The sequence below is a fragment of the Triturus cristatus genome, chromosome 12 (assembly GCF_964204655.1).
Source record: "Triturus cristatus chromosome 12, aTriCri1.1, whole genome shotgun sequence".
Taxonomy (NCBI): domain Eukaryota; kingdom Metazoa; phylum Chordata; class Amphibia; order Caudata; family Salamandridae; genus Triturus; species Triturus cristatus.
Window position 1 is genome coordinate 32830116 of NC_140595.1, and position 15411 is coordinate 32845526.

The 15411-nt window shown below is 46.1% G+C and overlaps 1 protein-coding gene across 1 annotated transcript in view; it reads left to right on the forward strand.

The window, feature by feature from the left end:
• USE1 (unconventional SNARE in the ER 1) overlaps positions 1-11144 on the forward strand; it is a 45908-nt gene extending 34764 nt beyond the window's left edge. The window contains exons 6-8 of the mRNA XM_085639981.1: positions 2979-3003; positions 4988-5150; positions 9610-11144. Of these exons, the coding sequence (XP_085496107.1) occupies positions 2979-3003; positions 4988-5150; positions 9610-9792 (371 nt within the window). The 3' untranslated portion in view covers positions 9793-11144. The remainder of the gene's footprint in view (positions 1-2978; positions 3004-4987; positions 5151-9609) is intronic.
• Positions 11145-15411: the final 4267 nt, after the last annotated feature.

Sequence of the window (15411 nt, forward strand, 5' to 3'; positions counted from 1 at the left end):
AGTAGGGATGAGTTCTCTTTATTTAAGACCATTGAGATCGGAGGTGTGTGTGGAGTGATGGTGTGTGCGCATGATAGTGGGGGTTCTGCTGGGGAATTATGGCAGCCGGTACGTAAAGGTATCTTATTAGAGGTGTACGAGCCAGGTGTTCTGGCCCTTGACTGTTGCAGGTTCTGGCAAGACTCCCCGCAGATCAAACCTGCTTTCTTCCACCTTTGAAGCGAGCGATTGTAGTTATCATGTTGGTTATTGAGATTAGACTTGTTCTCTTAAGGAAACCCCTCCATGCGTTCACTCCAGTTTCTGTGTGTTGATTACATTAATAGGAGTGGGGTGTAACCTTTAGAGGGAGGGGGGGTGTGAATTCATGCAAATTGTCGCAGAAATACACTAATATAGGTTAAGGCAAGCATGCATTGACTTATGCTAATGGTCTCTACATGGGTCTGCCGATCGGCTTGATCCGTAGGCTCCAGATAATACAAAATACAGCAGCTAGACTGGTCTGCAAGGTCCCTCTATGCCATTGGATTTCCCCTCATCTGAGACAACTGCATTGGCTCCCCGTAGCCAAGCGCAGCATCGAATTTAAGGCCCTTACGTTTGCTTTTTGGGCATATCAGGGCAGGGGGCCCAACTACTTAAGAAAGAGATTTTGCCCCTACCAGCAGAACAGATCCCTAAGGTCCAAGCACAAACGCTACCTCACCACCCCCCGGTTCGCAAAGGCTAGAATGGGGGGAAGGACACTCAAGGTGGGTACCACTAAGTGCTGGAATAACCTACCTGCTCACTTATGCACATTGCAGTCCGAACAGGAATTTAGAAAGGCCTTGAAAACCTGGCTTTTTATTCGCAATGACTAAATGTCTACTGACCACTTTCTCTGCTGCTGTCCGAATTAGCGCCGGGACACCCCATTTGGGGTATCTTTATAAATATCTTTTATTATTAGTGGAAGCTGTGCTCAGTGAGACGAGGCATTCAGAGGACAGAAAGGAAGGAGAGGTTCATTTGAAAGAAAAGGAGAGGCACCAATTGGACGTTTTAAGTCAGGGTCAATTTTCATTGGAATAAAAAAAGTGTTTTTTGAGATTGCATGCAAAACTGTAGAGGAACAATATTATTTTGCATGTGAGATAGTACTATATTAGATCCTTTTGATAAGCACTAGAATTGGGCAAACGTTCCGTCGTCCGCTGAAAGCTTACCACTAGAGCACAGCTTCAGCAAGAACATCTGATCAGCTCAGGTGCTGGAAGCATAAATTACTGCCTGGACCCACATACGGGGAAGTATATGGAGCGCTCGGTCTGTGCTCAGAAGCAGCAGCAACCTTGCGATCATAGCAGTGGAGACCATATACGGGGTAAAAAATGCAAACATTGAAGATGAGATGCTGCAGATGCTGGGTGGCTATCTTTTTGATGTTCACTCTTAAAGTTTGGCTCAGAATATTAATTACAGAAGCAAACTGGGATCCATTTTGGATTCCCCTGATTGTGGCATCGCTCAAGATGGCAATAGGTATAGCTTCCTCGGGCAGTGGAAGTGCACTGCCCGCATTCCTAGTCCTGCAGGACAGAGATGCAGGCACTGAAGTGAGGAGCCTTTAGATTTGCATCATGAATTTCCATTAACTTTGTAAGTAAGGGGGATGCTGAGTAGTTACTTCCTGAGCTCTTCCATTTGTTACACGGTAGGGATGAGGGGGCGACAGCAGTTCCCCTTTTTCAAGGTGAGGAAGTTTCTAAGCAAGGACCGATTGTGCTTGGTCCCTTGCCTAATTGCTGCTTCAGAAGTGTTAATGACGTGTTTGCAAGGAGTCCTATTCCAGGCCCCCAAGGTCTCGTGCATCCGCTGTGAGTTTCACACTTTGGGGGCAGTGCACTGTAGGCATTTCCCAGTTGCCCAATTCAGTATAATGTTGTCTCTCCCATGTAGAGTGTCTTAAAGCATGAATTTTTTTTTGTCCAGTGCCTTCGATCCCTGTCCTGTGTACCTTGAAGTCACTGCTGTTGGTGTCGTGGGCATTTAGCCTCAGCTGAAAGAGGGCTCTAGGGTGTTAATCAGAGAGAGGGGAGTGCGGACTCTGCTGCAATCCAGAGAGCTGTCAGGAACTGTGAAGGATGTGATGCCTACATTTTAGGGCTGGCTTCACAGAGCTGCTACCCCTTACCCCTTATGTGATCATCAGAAAAGGCCTTTAAGAAACAGTCCTGCGAGAGAGTACCCATATGTGGATTTCCACTCTGCAGCTTTTATTCGGCGATAGGTGCATTCTTCCACTGAGAGAGAGTACTCGTGTAGCCTTTCATGAGGTAAATGCGAACTCTGATTATTGTAGGGGAGCCTGGGCACTTGGTTCTGCCAAGAGGGAGGAATTGGATGAAATGAACGAAAGGTTGTGTAGCGAAAGTCGATAATAGCTTGTGATTGTCCTCCTATGCAGACATCAGCAGAGCCCCTACATAGCAGAATCCAGAAAGATTGTAGCTCAAATGTCAACTGTGGACCTAGACGACCTGAGCTCTAATCCTGGCTCCGACGACATTATGTGATATTGAGGAAAACACGTACCTCCCTTTGCCTCCGTCCTCGTGTCGGCGAAAAAACACCACGCCTTAATTTACATAGTCTGTTGCCGTGAATGTGTCAGTATGTCTCTTTAAAGTACTTGCGTGTTTCAGGAGACCTGAGTAATCACTGTATAGTCCAGACATGTTCCCCTGTGTTGGCTTGGACAGCGATGCTGACGGAGGACAACTCCTCTCCTGGGTTGTAGCGGAGTAGTGTTCCCAGAACATCACTGTTTGTACATTGCTCTTACAATACATATGGTAATATCTGGTTCTTTTCCATGAAACTGTTTTGTGTGGCCACTTTTCCTAATAAAGGTTCATTAAACACTGTTTTCTCTCACCTGTAAAATCTCATTTGTTAGCGCTTTTTGTAATTCAGAATATTTCTTTTCCCAGATGCAGAAGGCTTGAGAAACAGAAAGTAAGTGAAAGGTGTTCTCACAAACTGTTTCTTGAGATGAGGGCTTCATTGATTCTGCATTTACTTGCTGAGGCAGGCAGTTGTGATTGGATTACTGGGGATGATAAAAAGGCTGCATGGAGGGGACTGGCGTGGCGTAAAACCATTGACGTACTTCACAAAGACGCGCTTAGCCTGCTGCGTTAATCCGCTGCTTGTTTATCTGCACCGCTTTACAAACGCATCAGCAGGGCTGCATAGAACTCTTCAAGTGTGATTTTGTTTTCTATTTCAGTGTTGTATTTTGTGTATGCGCACCACCTTTCAGACGCGCTAAGAAAAAAAGTGTGTGGCGTATGAATATATTTGGGAGGCTGGATTGAAGGCCAGAGTTCCTCTTGTGACTTGTGTAGTGCCTGTTATCTGGATAGAGGTTGTTAGCAGGGTTGTTGTGGGTGGGAGTGTGGGGGGGGGGGGGGGGCAGGAAGTAGGTGGGTCCAGTTTGTATTGGTCACCCCCATTTGAGGACTTGTCGTCTGATGCTCCGTCCATGGTGGCTTTTTCCACCACTCCTTGTCTATCCCAAGAGCTGCGTCACACCCCAGGATTTTCAGGCACCTGCTTGAATTCTTGTTTTCGAGAGCAGAGAGCCTTTCTTTGGATGACTGCTGTGTAGAGCCTTCCTCCTGGAGAGTGATCCCAGCTCTCAGGGGAGCAGAGCAGGAAGAGTGTGTGTTAAAGAGAGGACACGCTTGTAATCCTCGACTGCTTTCCCTAATCACCTCTGAAATCCGTCCCTAGTTACAAGGCAACCAGCACCCCCTGGCAAGGCTTGTGAGTCCAGCAGCAGGTGTGCAGCGAGCACAGGGAATCTCCTCGGTTATGCAGCAGCGACTGGTGGTCAGACTGGGTGCAGTGCAGCTGTCAGTGTGTCAGAGAAGGTTCCTGCTAACACTGGGGGGGCTGTGCTTGTCCGTCTAGTCACTGCTGCTCTTGCTGCACATTATTTCAGCATTTTTCTGTCAAACGCTAAAATTGAAACTGCTTCTGCATTACCATCCGTGAGAAACGTGTCTAGTGATGTAAACGAAAATGCGTTCTTCCCAAACCTGAGCGCCCACTGCTGTGTCGTCTGGTTCGGAACCTGTCACTTTGCTGCTTCCCTGCTTCCCTCCGGCCCTTTGCCCCTTTTCATATCGTCATAGGTCCCCCGGTCTGTCCTCCTGCCTCATTGCACTGCAGACACCCCCTTTGCACCCATCTTCAGTTGCCCCATTCCTGCCTGCCCCATTCTCCGCTTTGGTTGTACCCTCGTTGTCTTACATGCCCCTGCTATACCCAGCCCCCCTTTGCACTGCTGTGTACCCTTCATCACCTCTGTCACTTCTGTAAGACTGCAGCATGCTGGTTACATGGCTGAAGTATACAAAAAAGGGGTGGATATTTCTTTTTTTTGTTTTGTATACTTAAGTAGGTTGCCCTAAGTGGGACTGGTATACCCAGACATTGGTCCTGTGCGCACTGTGTCACTGGAACCAAGCTTGCCTGGCTGAAAAGACCACCTATCTAGGGCGAAACCGGTCCTGGGTCACTTGTTCAGGGAGGGCCTGTCCTGGAAGTTCGGGCTGGACTGTTCCCATTGGAGCAGGGTCAAGACTGATTTGCATATGGCTGGTTCCATGCACCATGGTGGGCAAAGAACGATAGACTGGGATGCGGCCCAAGTAATTACCAGTGGCTGAGATTAATTCAAGCATTCCACCCATCACTGTTTTGAATTGTTCAGTTTCGCATTGCTGCAGCATGGTCCAAAACGTTCTTTCATTCCAGAATGGATTATTTGTGCATTTAAATGTCACTAGAGATCAATAAACTGCCATAAATTGCCCGAGCACATTCAGTAGCAGCATTAAAGGGCTTGGGATCCAGAATAAACAAAACTGGTAAATAGAAGTCTTGCGGTTCCTGTTTTTCTGGATGGAAAGTGACAATGTCTGTTCTCCAGGGGCCTGGAAGCGGAGGAGAAGCAGTCGGCCAGCGAGATCGATGCCGTTCTTCAGCACCACAACAACCTGCAGGAGAAGCTGGCGGAGGAGATGCTGAGCTTGGCACGCAGCCTGAAGAACAACAGCCTGGCAGCACAGAATGTCATTAAACAAGATAATCAGGTAATGCACGCAACAGCATCTTTGACGCTGGCAGCTGTAGATCATGACTGCCAATGTTAATGGACCACCGGGGACTGTGGGCATTGAAGGGTTTTCCAAATCCACCACGTGCCTGCTGAGGGTGAATTGAGGTGGAACTAGTGGGCGAAGCACTGAGTGTGTCGCACGTCGGGCCTGAAGAGGTTTTTACTTGAGATCAGGCTTGGAGGAAAAGCAGTGCTTAATTCGTAAACAAATTTGTGCCAGGGCCCTTGTCAGGAGGCCGCTGCAGCTGCACCACACATTGGCCCTACCAGCACTGCCAGTGACAGAACTAGCACTACTACTAACCCTCACACTCTACAAATGTGACAATTCAGACAGGTCCAGGCCACCCAAGCTATACGAATGGCTTAGGTGGCAGGCATCAGTCATTTTTAATGTATATGAACTAATAAACAACTGTTGTTGTGCTTATCTGATCATTAGACAAACAGCACCACCTTGTGGTGCAGGTGTTTTATTTTAATTTTTTGTGCCGGTACAGAGTACCAGAAACCACTGTCTCAAATTAAGCACTGAGAAAAAGGCAGGATCATTGCAGCTCTAAGGCAGCGCTAAGTTTTAAACCTAGCCTTGCTATTGGTTGTCTGTGCCCATGCCACGAGTAGTGCGGTGCAGAGGCTCCCGACCGCAGCTCCGCATCTTTCCCCGAAACAAAGCAAGAACTTCATCATAGAAAACAACGGTGACGCAGTGGCAGGGACCTCGGGCTGCACACAGAGTCGGATTGGCTAGTGGGTCCCTGAGTGGGCCTCCATTACCTCCCTTTTATCAACGGGCAGAGGTGTCGCTCCCTTTCTCTCGCTGGGCCGGCCCATTCATGTATGCAGATTGAGCGGGGGCAGGAGGCCTGAGCAGAGGTGGCCTTACTTGTATTCACGTGTGTTTCACCAGTGTGAACTAATCCGTGCCTTTTTTTTTTATCTAAGTGAATTTAGCAAAACATGCCTCTCTCTGTCAGAGAACTTCCCCCTTTTCATTAAACTTCCCCGAAGCAGTGTTTTGCGGAAAGGCAATCTGCAAATTTGGGACACTTTTTTTTTTTTTTTTGTGCCCAGGCTTGTTTTTGATCCCAATCCAACCCTGGCTGCACGTGGTCTGTCTCACAGAAAGGCTTTGTTTCTTGGGGGTGGGATGCAAGCAAAGTGCCCCCCCCCCCCCCCATGGAATACTCTATTCGTATTACAAGATTGAACACCCCCACAAATGGCCTCGGCTGACGGCAGCACCTGCGATTCTCCTGTTGTTAACCGGGACAAACCCACATAAACCAGCTCAGACTGAGGAGACTGTGCGGTGACGTAGACGGTAGTACCAGTGACGAAGCGTCAGCGTCAGGGCATTCGAGCGGGGCGGCCTGCTGGACCCTGCGTCCTTCATCCCACCCGCTGCTTTAGGATGGATTCAGGTCGGCGGCACTGCCTCGCGCCTGCCGCAAGAGGACGCTCGTCTGAAGTGAGACATTTACAAGTTTGACTTGCATCGAAAATACTATTATTTATTTCTACTGGTTTGGATGATACTTTAGGACTCACAGGAAAATAATTTGGTTTCTGACTTCCAAAACTAAGAGTGAAATACTGCCCCTTTCGAAATCTCACCTGGAAGTCTGGCCTGGACGTGTGGGCTACGGCTGAGTCTAGTACTGTGAATGTATAATACTGCTCGGTGCGGCACTTTGGGCATCATTTACAGGGTGACGTCATAGGATTAAGTGTAGCATCCACTAAATTACATCTTAGTGTCAACTTCCGACCCTTAATGGGTGTTTTATCTCCTGTCCTAGCTAGAATTTAAAACCAGCGTTGGCAAAGGTAATGCACCTAGGTATATAGTCCTAAAGCACATTAAAGCGACACACACTGGAAGGCCGCCACCAGGAGGGGGCAGAGTGGGCTGTAATTTAAAGTAGTCCCTCGTACAGTTCAGAGCAAGCCCCTGAGTGGAGGCGGAAGGATACACTCAAACATTCAGGAGCTTTGGTCGAGAGGGGAATGGGCGGAGCTAAGCCTCGATGGACAAAGCCTGGAGCCTATGGCTGAAAGAGGCTGGTCAAAGATAGCCAGTGTTGAGCCCCATCGATGCATCTTGTACGCAGTAGGTCTGTAGGTTACACTACAATGTTAAAATCCAGACCTAAGACTGCGCTGGGGGGTTGGAAAGAATGGGGACTCCAGCGGTGAAACCAGCATTGGCATAGCCCAGCGTTCTGCTGTTGGCTGACAGACAGGCTTTCCGAGTTTCAATCTTGCTTTGTGTTTCTGTGGTTTTGATAACACTTTGTTGGAACTTCCCTGCCCGAGCTAATGTCAAACAAGGGGTTTACTTCGTGTGCGGATGTGCTGCTTGTGAAAGGGCAGGGAGCCCTCACTCACTGTGAAGGGAGCCAGTGACTGAGTGGGCTGAACCACTGCCCCCTGCACAGCTACTCACCAGTGCATGAACAGGGCCGGTAGAAAGCCCCTGTAAATGAATATGTACATTGTTACTAACATGAAATGAGCTCGACTGATGCCAGACCTTAATAAATAAATAAACCAACCTCCCATTGAAATTTGAAGGCCCGTTTTGCTTTGGCCACGCGGTGGCGCTGCTGCCAATGTTTTAAGCCTTGCGGGGCTTGTAGACCGCGGCGAAAATTGCAAATATGCTCCGTAGAGTTCAGTGATGCAAACAAATGTGCTCGCCGAGGGCTAGGCCAGAAGCTTTTTTTTCCTATAAAGATTTGGAAACCTCTCCTAATGTATTTACCTTTATGACACTTCCCGTAGTTTATATATGGTTTTATTATTGTATGCTCATTTCATTTAACTCGGCATTGACGCCTATAATCCAGCGGCTCTGGCCCCTGGTTATCCCATAATTCTCTAAAACCTAAAATAAATGAATAGCGCCTAGAGTGTGGTCAATAGGATATGTGAGGGGTGTTGGAAAAAGCTTGCTGTCTGGCCTCTTGGCGCTGTGTTCATGCATTCAAAGATGGCTTTTGTAATGTAGCGGGGCCCTAGGCCCCCATGCAGAATGACTGTATGAGTGATGACACAGACTTGCCCGGGTTGGATTGGGATTAAAAATCGGTCCAGGAACGCTCAAAAAAAGTGTCCCACACTTACATATTGACTTTCTGCAAAACATTGTTTTTGCAAATTTTTATTAAAAAGGGGGGGGGGGGGGGGGGGGGCGGTGTAAAAAATGCACTGATTAGTTTACACTGGCGAAACACACCTGAAAACATGTGAGGCCACTTTTGCTCAGGCCCCCTGCCCCCGCTCAATATGCATATATTACTGGGCCGGCCCAGCGAGAGAAAGGGAGCGACACCTCTGCCGTTGATGAAAAGGAGGTAATGGACGCCCATCTACCTCTGGAAAGCCCACTCAGGCACCCACTGGGCCGCTGTCAGCATCGAACAACTGAGAAACTGCCCAAATCAGCCCCCCTAGACTGCTAACAAAAAAAAGCAGCCCACAGCTGGAACTGGACACCGGCCCCTCGGGCAATGCCAGAGTGCCCGCGTTACCAATCCGATGCTGGAATTCACCCTATGCACGTGCGCCTGGTCCCTTTTATTAACAGGGTCACCTGTCCTGTGACGCCTGTGCTGGATGGGTGTGGGATGGGGTGTAAACCAGCCCTCTGGGAGTGGCTGGGGCTGACAACAACTAGAACAGTGATCAGCAGGTCAGTACATCTTTCAGGCCGTTTCTACTCCCTTCTCTCCAGCAGTTCGTTCTGGTCTGTGGAGTAGGTTCTGATCACTGGGTATCTGGGATCAGGCGCTGATCTTGCGTCACCACTGATGTTTTGAGTTTGTTTTGTACATGTTCTTTGTATGGCCCGGCAAACTCTACGCTTTGATTTAATTTGTTTTCCTAGAGGTAGCGTGGCACGGAGGATCTAACCATGGTCCTCGCTTGCCCATGGGTGATCCTGGCCAAGACACTTTGACTCTTTGTCGCCACTTCCTCTTTTTGGCAGAGTTGAGAGCATGGGAGGTATCCTAACTCCCAGTGTTTCTTGTCACACCCTGGCTGTTTGTCTATCTGTGCTGCAGTGAAGGAGGCTTGCTTCTTGTGAGCTGTTGCACGGATGGAATATTTAAGCATCTGCTGCAGATGGCACGAGAGGCGTTCCTCCACCATTGAGGCCTTTTCCACTCAAAATGACTGCACAGGCACAAATTGTGGGTGCACCCAGTGCTAGAAATAGTTGCCAAGCTTGGGTTCCATCGTTGTAGGTGACCAGCTGAACACTGTGCTTTTCTAAGGCTGGGTAAATGTACTTTTGTTCACAAGAGAAGGATCTTTCCCAAAGCTGCTGATCAGTCCTAGCTTGATACTGAAGCGCATGCCATGAGCACAGCCGTTGAATGTACATGACACTAACAGATGTCCCGTTGTCTCTCCCCCCTCTCTAGACCTTGTCTCAGTCTCTGCGGATGGCGGACCAGAACTTTGAGAAGTTGAAGACCGAGTCCGACCGGTTGGAACAAAACGCCAAGAAATCGGTCAACTGGCTGCTGTGGATCATGCTGATCATCGTGTGCTTCATCTTCATCAGCATGATCCTCTTCATCCGAATCTTCCCTAAGTTTAAGTGAATGCGCTCGGGCCCGTTGGAAGCCTCTGGACGGAGAGCTGTAGCTCTCGATGGAGTGAAGATCCCTGGAACTGGACATTGGAGCAGCTACTCAGAAGGCTGTCAACCCTACCTTGGTAACATAACATAGTTTCCAGGAACAGTCGCGAAAAGACCGGACTGCGGAATTCGTTTCCATGTTCTCGGTTCAGACACTTCACTGTGGTCTCCGACATGACTGCGCTGTGCCGTATCTGCTGGCAATGCCGTCTGTGAGAAAGGAAAGGAAAACTTTCTAGAAGGGAGCCAGTCCGAAGCGGCGGGAATCGACATAGGTGGTATATGACAATGTATATGGGTGAATAGTCCATATAGGTGTCTGATATATTGGGTTCATGAAAAGTCACAGCACAATAAAAGTGAGACCCTTTGAACACGCTATTCCTTTCTTCAGTTGGCTGCAGGTGGTTTCTGCATTCTCTGCGGGTGAAGGCAAAATGAGGTGTATAGTGTTCAGAGAGTATAGGGGCGCAAAATGTGCTTCAAAATTTGTATTAACAAGATGAGTAGGACGTGCCTTAAATATGGACCTCCATTTTTCTTAGCAAACTAGATACTTGTAACCCAAAAATGCCAGAGGTTGTTCAAACTGCACACAGCGACTTCTTGGTACCATTTAATATTTTTGTTCCTTCTTGGCGAGGTACTGTTTTTCCTCCTCTTCTAGTGTGAAGGGTGGTGGGTGAACTGTGTTAAAATGGACAACCAAAATTGCAGAGTGCGGCCCAGTTACCCAGAATCCATTACAGTGCAGCATCACAGATCGAAAACAGTAGCCGAGTCCCCTGCTAGCTGGAGAACATACAGCTATCTATCTGGCTGCGAGTCAGACTGGTAAAGGAAAAAAGAGATACGGAACACTTTTTAAAAGGAGTTGAGTTGCCAGACTAGACTCCTGAGACAACACTAAAACATGGAGACACTGCCAGCTTTTATGTGTCTCTAATAGAGTTCTGAATATTTATAGCCATTTTAAGTTATATTTTATCTCGCTTCATAATGCCCCGTCGCTATGGCATATCGAACTGGCAGCGCAAGGCCATAGATATTTGCGGTGCTGTACCCTTTGCAATTTTTGTGCTTATGTTTTTTTTACAAAACTAAAGAAAGCAAATTTATTTTAAAGAAAACAAACCTTGAGCCCTTTCTTGAAAGATTTTTCGTTTAGAAATCACACTTTCTGTACATAGTCAATGTTGTCACCCTTACTGCACATCCTTGCAATATAACCCCTTGGTGTGGTTGCCAGGCAGAGATGTGCCAACAAGCAAACTGCAAATTATGAGTCCTTAATAAAGTGCTTCTTAAATTGGTGCTTTCTCTGAGTTATTGTTGCCAGACGTATGAAACCTAATGTTGTAAAACCGGTCCTGTGACATTCTAATTATTGCTCCTATTTTGTGCCATTATCTTAGAAATCAAATTAAGAAATGTAGACGAGAGGCTACTCGAGGGTATAAGTATATCTAAAATGACTATTACTTTTACTTGTAGGCAAGAGTCTACTTGAAAGTATAGGATTAACTGGGATGGCGCCTTTGTTTGCATGCAGACAAGAGACTGAAGGTAAAAGATTCACAAGAGAGGTCTAAGATACAATACCGAACTTATTTTTGTCTTGGGGATATTGTTGGCTTTTGGTGCGAAGATCAAAGGAAACGAGACCCCTTTGTTTCCTAAGTTAGTGAAAGAAACTTTCACAACAAACAACTGCATAAAGGTTTGATCCGCACACATTGAAAAATAAAGTTCCACAAAAGTATCGTGATTTACACATTCCTTTATTTTGATTTCTTTCTTCACAGTAGCCAGCGCATTTCGTCCTGTTTAAGGACTTCTTCAGGGCTCTTTTGACGGCGTTATACAGAGAAGGAGGGATACTCTGCCCGAGATGTATTTTAAGACTCATGAGTCGACCATGGCTTGCTCTCACCTAAGGAGTGTTATCGATAAATACCCGCCAAAACTTGGACTGTAATATGTAAGCACAGTTCTTTGATATTGCCATCAACTCGAAAGAGCAAATGTAGAAGAGAACATTAAAAATATTCTGTTGCGACTGGGGATTATAATATCCCAGTGATACAGAGAGGATAAATACAAGGTGGATTGCACCTGAGTAAGAAGAAACCATACACTACTCCGAGGACAACTAATGAGCCCTGAAGAAGTCCATAAACAGGACGAAACGCGTTGGCTACTGTGAAGAAAGAAATCAAAATAAAGGAATGTGTTAATCAAGATACTTTGGTGGAACTTTATTTTTCAATGTGTACGGATCAAACCTTTATGAAGAGACTAAAGGTGTTGATAAGTAAATGGGTACTGTATTCACATGTAGGGCAGGCACTACCTAGCGGTGCAGGAGTACCTAAAATGGTCGCCGTGGTTCTATGTAGGCAAGAGGCTACTTCAAGGACTAGGGATAAATAAAATGGCTGTTTCTTATCTGCTGTATTTACAAAAAGGCAAGATACTACTTGGACGTATAGGGATAAGTAAAATCGCGGTCTGCAGTGGGGAGTTGTAGGTTCTAAAAGCAGGGACCCTACCTTGACAAATGTTTGACTACAGGAGGGTGCCTCCCGCCATATGCGCATGACTCCACCCAATTATAGGGATTTCTGAAGTAAGGAATCCTTACTTAAGATGAGAGCCGTAGGCCTCATTCATATGAATGACATGACTACTTGGGCAGGGACGCTAACAGCCCTGATGAAGGCCTTAAACCAAGACAGCCGCTAAATGTGTGACAAAACATGTTGGCTTTTAAAGGGGTAATTGAGACATTGACACTCAATCAAACCCCACATTCTGTTTTTATTCATGTCTAGGGTACCCACCTATGAAAGGCTATTTCTTGGGGTATACCAAGTCAATTTTATCTTGTTTTTTCCTGGAACCCTGCTAAAAATCCAGTCACCGTGTATATGAGAAATTCCATATTTTTGGTTTAGTCCGCCCTGGTGGTACCACCCTACCAGGGTGTGGACAGGCGTCGATGATGAAGCATGCTAACATTCAGTGGGTGAGGCGTCTACTCCAAAATCTTTGGATTTCCTCCAGGACCTCTCTTTTTGGAAAATTCAGCCTAGCTGCCTATATTTTGTTGTGAGAACTAAAATGGCGGCTGTGTTTATATGTATGCAAGAGTTTATTTGACACTGTATGGATTGCGGAAGGAATGACAGAACAATATTTTTAAAGCGTTAGCAGTCACCTCACTGAGATGTTCGGATCTTAGGATCATATGCACATGAAAAAGAGGAACCAGCTGTAGAACTAGAAATCAAAGACTGTAGTAAAGAAACACGTTTTATAGTGCCTTGTGGAAGTCTACGTCCAGGGGATACGCCTCATAGAATCAGGTATGCAGTGCCAGGATTTAGCTACCAAAAAAAGAGAAGGAACTGCCAGAAAATCTCATACTTTTGATGCACGGTAGAGAAATTAATCTAAAAGACGAGCCAAGAACACACAAGGAGTAGATGTGCGGAAACATGTGGCAAGAAAGGCCTCGAGGTGTATGAATGGCCTTTTGAACAATGCACATAGCCTCAAACAAGTGCAGGCACCGGCAGCCAGTCCAAAGCCTTCAGATACTTTGGCATTGCTAATACCGCATGGGCTACCACATTTTGGTGTAATTGCATGTGCTGGACTGAGTACTGCAGGAGACTGATATAAAAGGTGTAGCCTTAACGAAGCTTGAACAATGTTTTTCTGACATGAAAGGGAAAGAAGAGGAAGTTCTTTCCTTAGGACTCAAGCAAGGTGGTGTGATACTAAGAGTTAGGTGATTTGTGCTGAAAGACATTACTGACTTTGTAATATAATGGCCAAGTTGTAGGCCGTCGGCGAGATCTGTGAGGCTGGCAAGTAAAGAAGGCCACCAGGAGCTGATCTCTGTGTTTACATGTGGGCAAGAGGCTGAGGAGATGAAAATCACTGATTCGTTAACATGTCAGAATCAAACCTTTATTGTGCATTGCATGATCTTTATATAGTGTAATTCTGCAGTTACCTTAATGTCATTATTGAGTGAATGACTTCAAACATGTTGTGATATGAGACTGTGGCTGACCTTTAAAAGTGTTGAGACCCACCACATGTGACCATGCAGGAAGTGGAGCGCGCCCCATAAATGCTTAAGCATGCATTCAGTGGGAACCGCCAAGAAGTCTACTCGAACGTGAAAGCAGTGTGTTTTTTGTACTCGGTCTTGTTGAGACTTCTCGAAGGGAGGATGTTTATGTAAAGCGAGCACGTCTTCCATGCATCCTAGGAAGTGGTTCATCCTATTCTGTTTCCGCTTTCCCATCGCTGAGCCTTACCTCTGCGGAAGCAGCCGCCGTTACTTTTGATAGATGGAGTAATTCGCTGGCAGTCTTCATTGAGTACTTAACTTGGGTTATAATTTTGCAATTAAATTGTCTTTGATTTTCTTCTTATCTCATAGCTTAAATGATCAACATCTTTAATTCCTTGAGCAGCAGTTTTTTCTAAACTTCTTGCACAGTTCTACAATAAAGAACAAAATTAAAATGTTGTATTATTTACAAGTTAGTTTCAAGATCTTATGCATGTTCTCATATATCATCAAACTCCAGCACCTTGTTAAGGCCCCATTTCCTTTGGACAAAGAAAGTTCTACATATTATAGTATTGCCGAAAGAGAGAGAGATTCGCCCATGCCCCCTTCAGAGTACCATATGCACAAGAACTCTGCAGCAGCATAAGGTTTATATGTTGGTGCCAATAGGGGTCAATTTTATACGTTCATTTTCTCATTGTGCTTAAAGTCCAATGTGGGTAGTTGTTCATGAAAATTGTTGTGGGATTTAAAATTTTATTAACATCCTTTGACGTTACCAATTTGTGTTCTTTTGCATATAAATGGTGTGTTCTATGGGTTTGCTTCTTCATAAGGTGCATTCACCACGCGCGTCTGATGCTAGTAGATAGGTAATGGGCGTGTCTGTGAGGCGTGAGCGGCATCACTAGTCTGCCTTGATCACCTTCCTAAATGAAAATTGCTCTCAATGGAAATCTCGAAGACCGAAAATTCAGTGATTTCTAGTGCCGGTCTCTGCTGTGATGCATATATTTATTTTTACTAAAATTTGGCAGTATATAGAGCATGTACGTCCTTGAAGGCTTCTCCTTTTTAACCAGTAATCTTATTCACGTTGCAGATGGAAACATCAGTTTTTTGGGAGAAGGCAAAATTTTAAAAATGTGTTGCTTACTCCATTGGCTGACTAACTGAGTCTCTGGAAAAATCTCCAGGCTTCATGAAAAGAGTAAAAAAATCCTTTGTGAGATCTGTCTTTACCATGTACTACTGGTGTTGCTTGCCACCGCCTGCACCCCTCACCGAATTCAGTTGTCTCGGCTGGTAGGGTGAGGTAGCCTGTCAGGACCTTTGAGGTCATTTCCTGTCTGAAATCTGCTTTCATTTGTGGATGGACTCCCACTTGACAACTCACCGAAGGCAGCCTAAATTGCGCTCAAGAGGGGCAGCAGTACTGTATCTCAACAGTATCTTTAGGGATTGGAGGGACCCCCGGAAATTTTACAT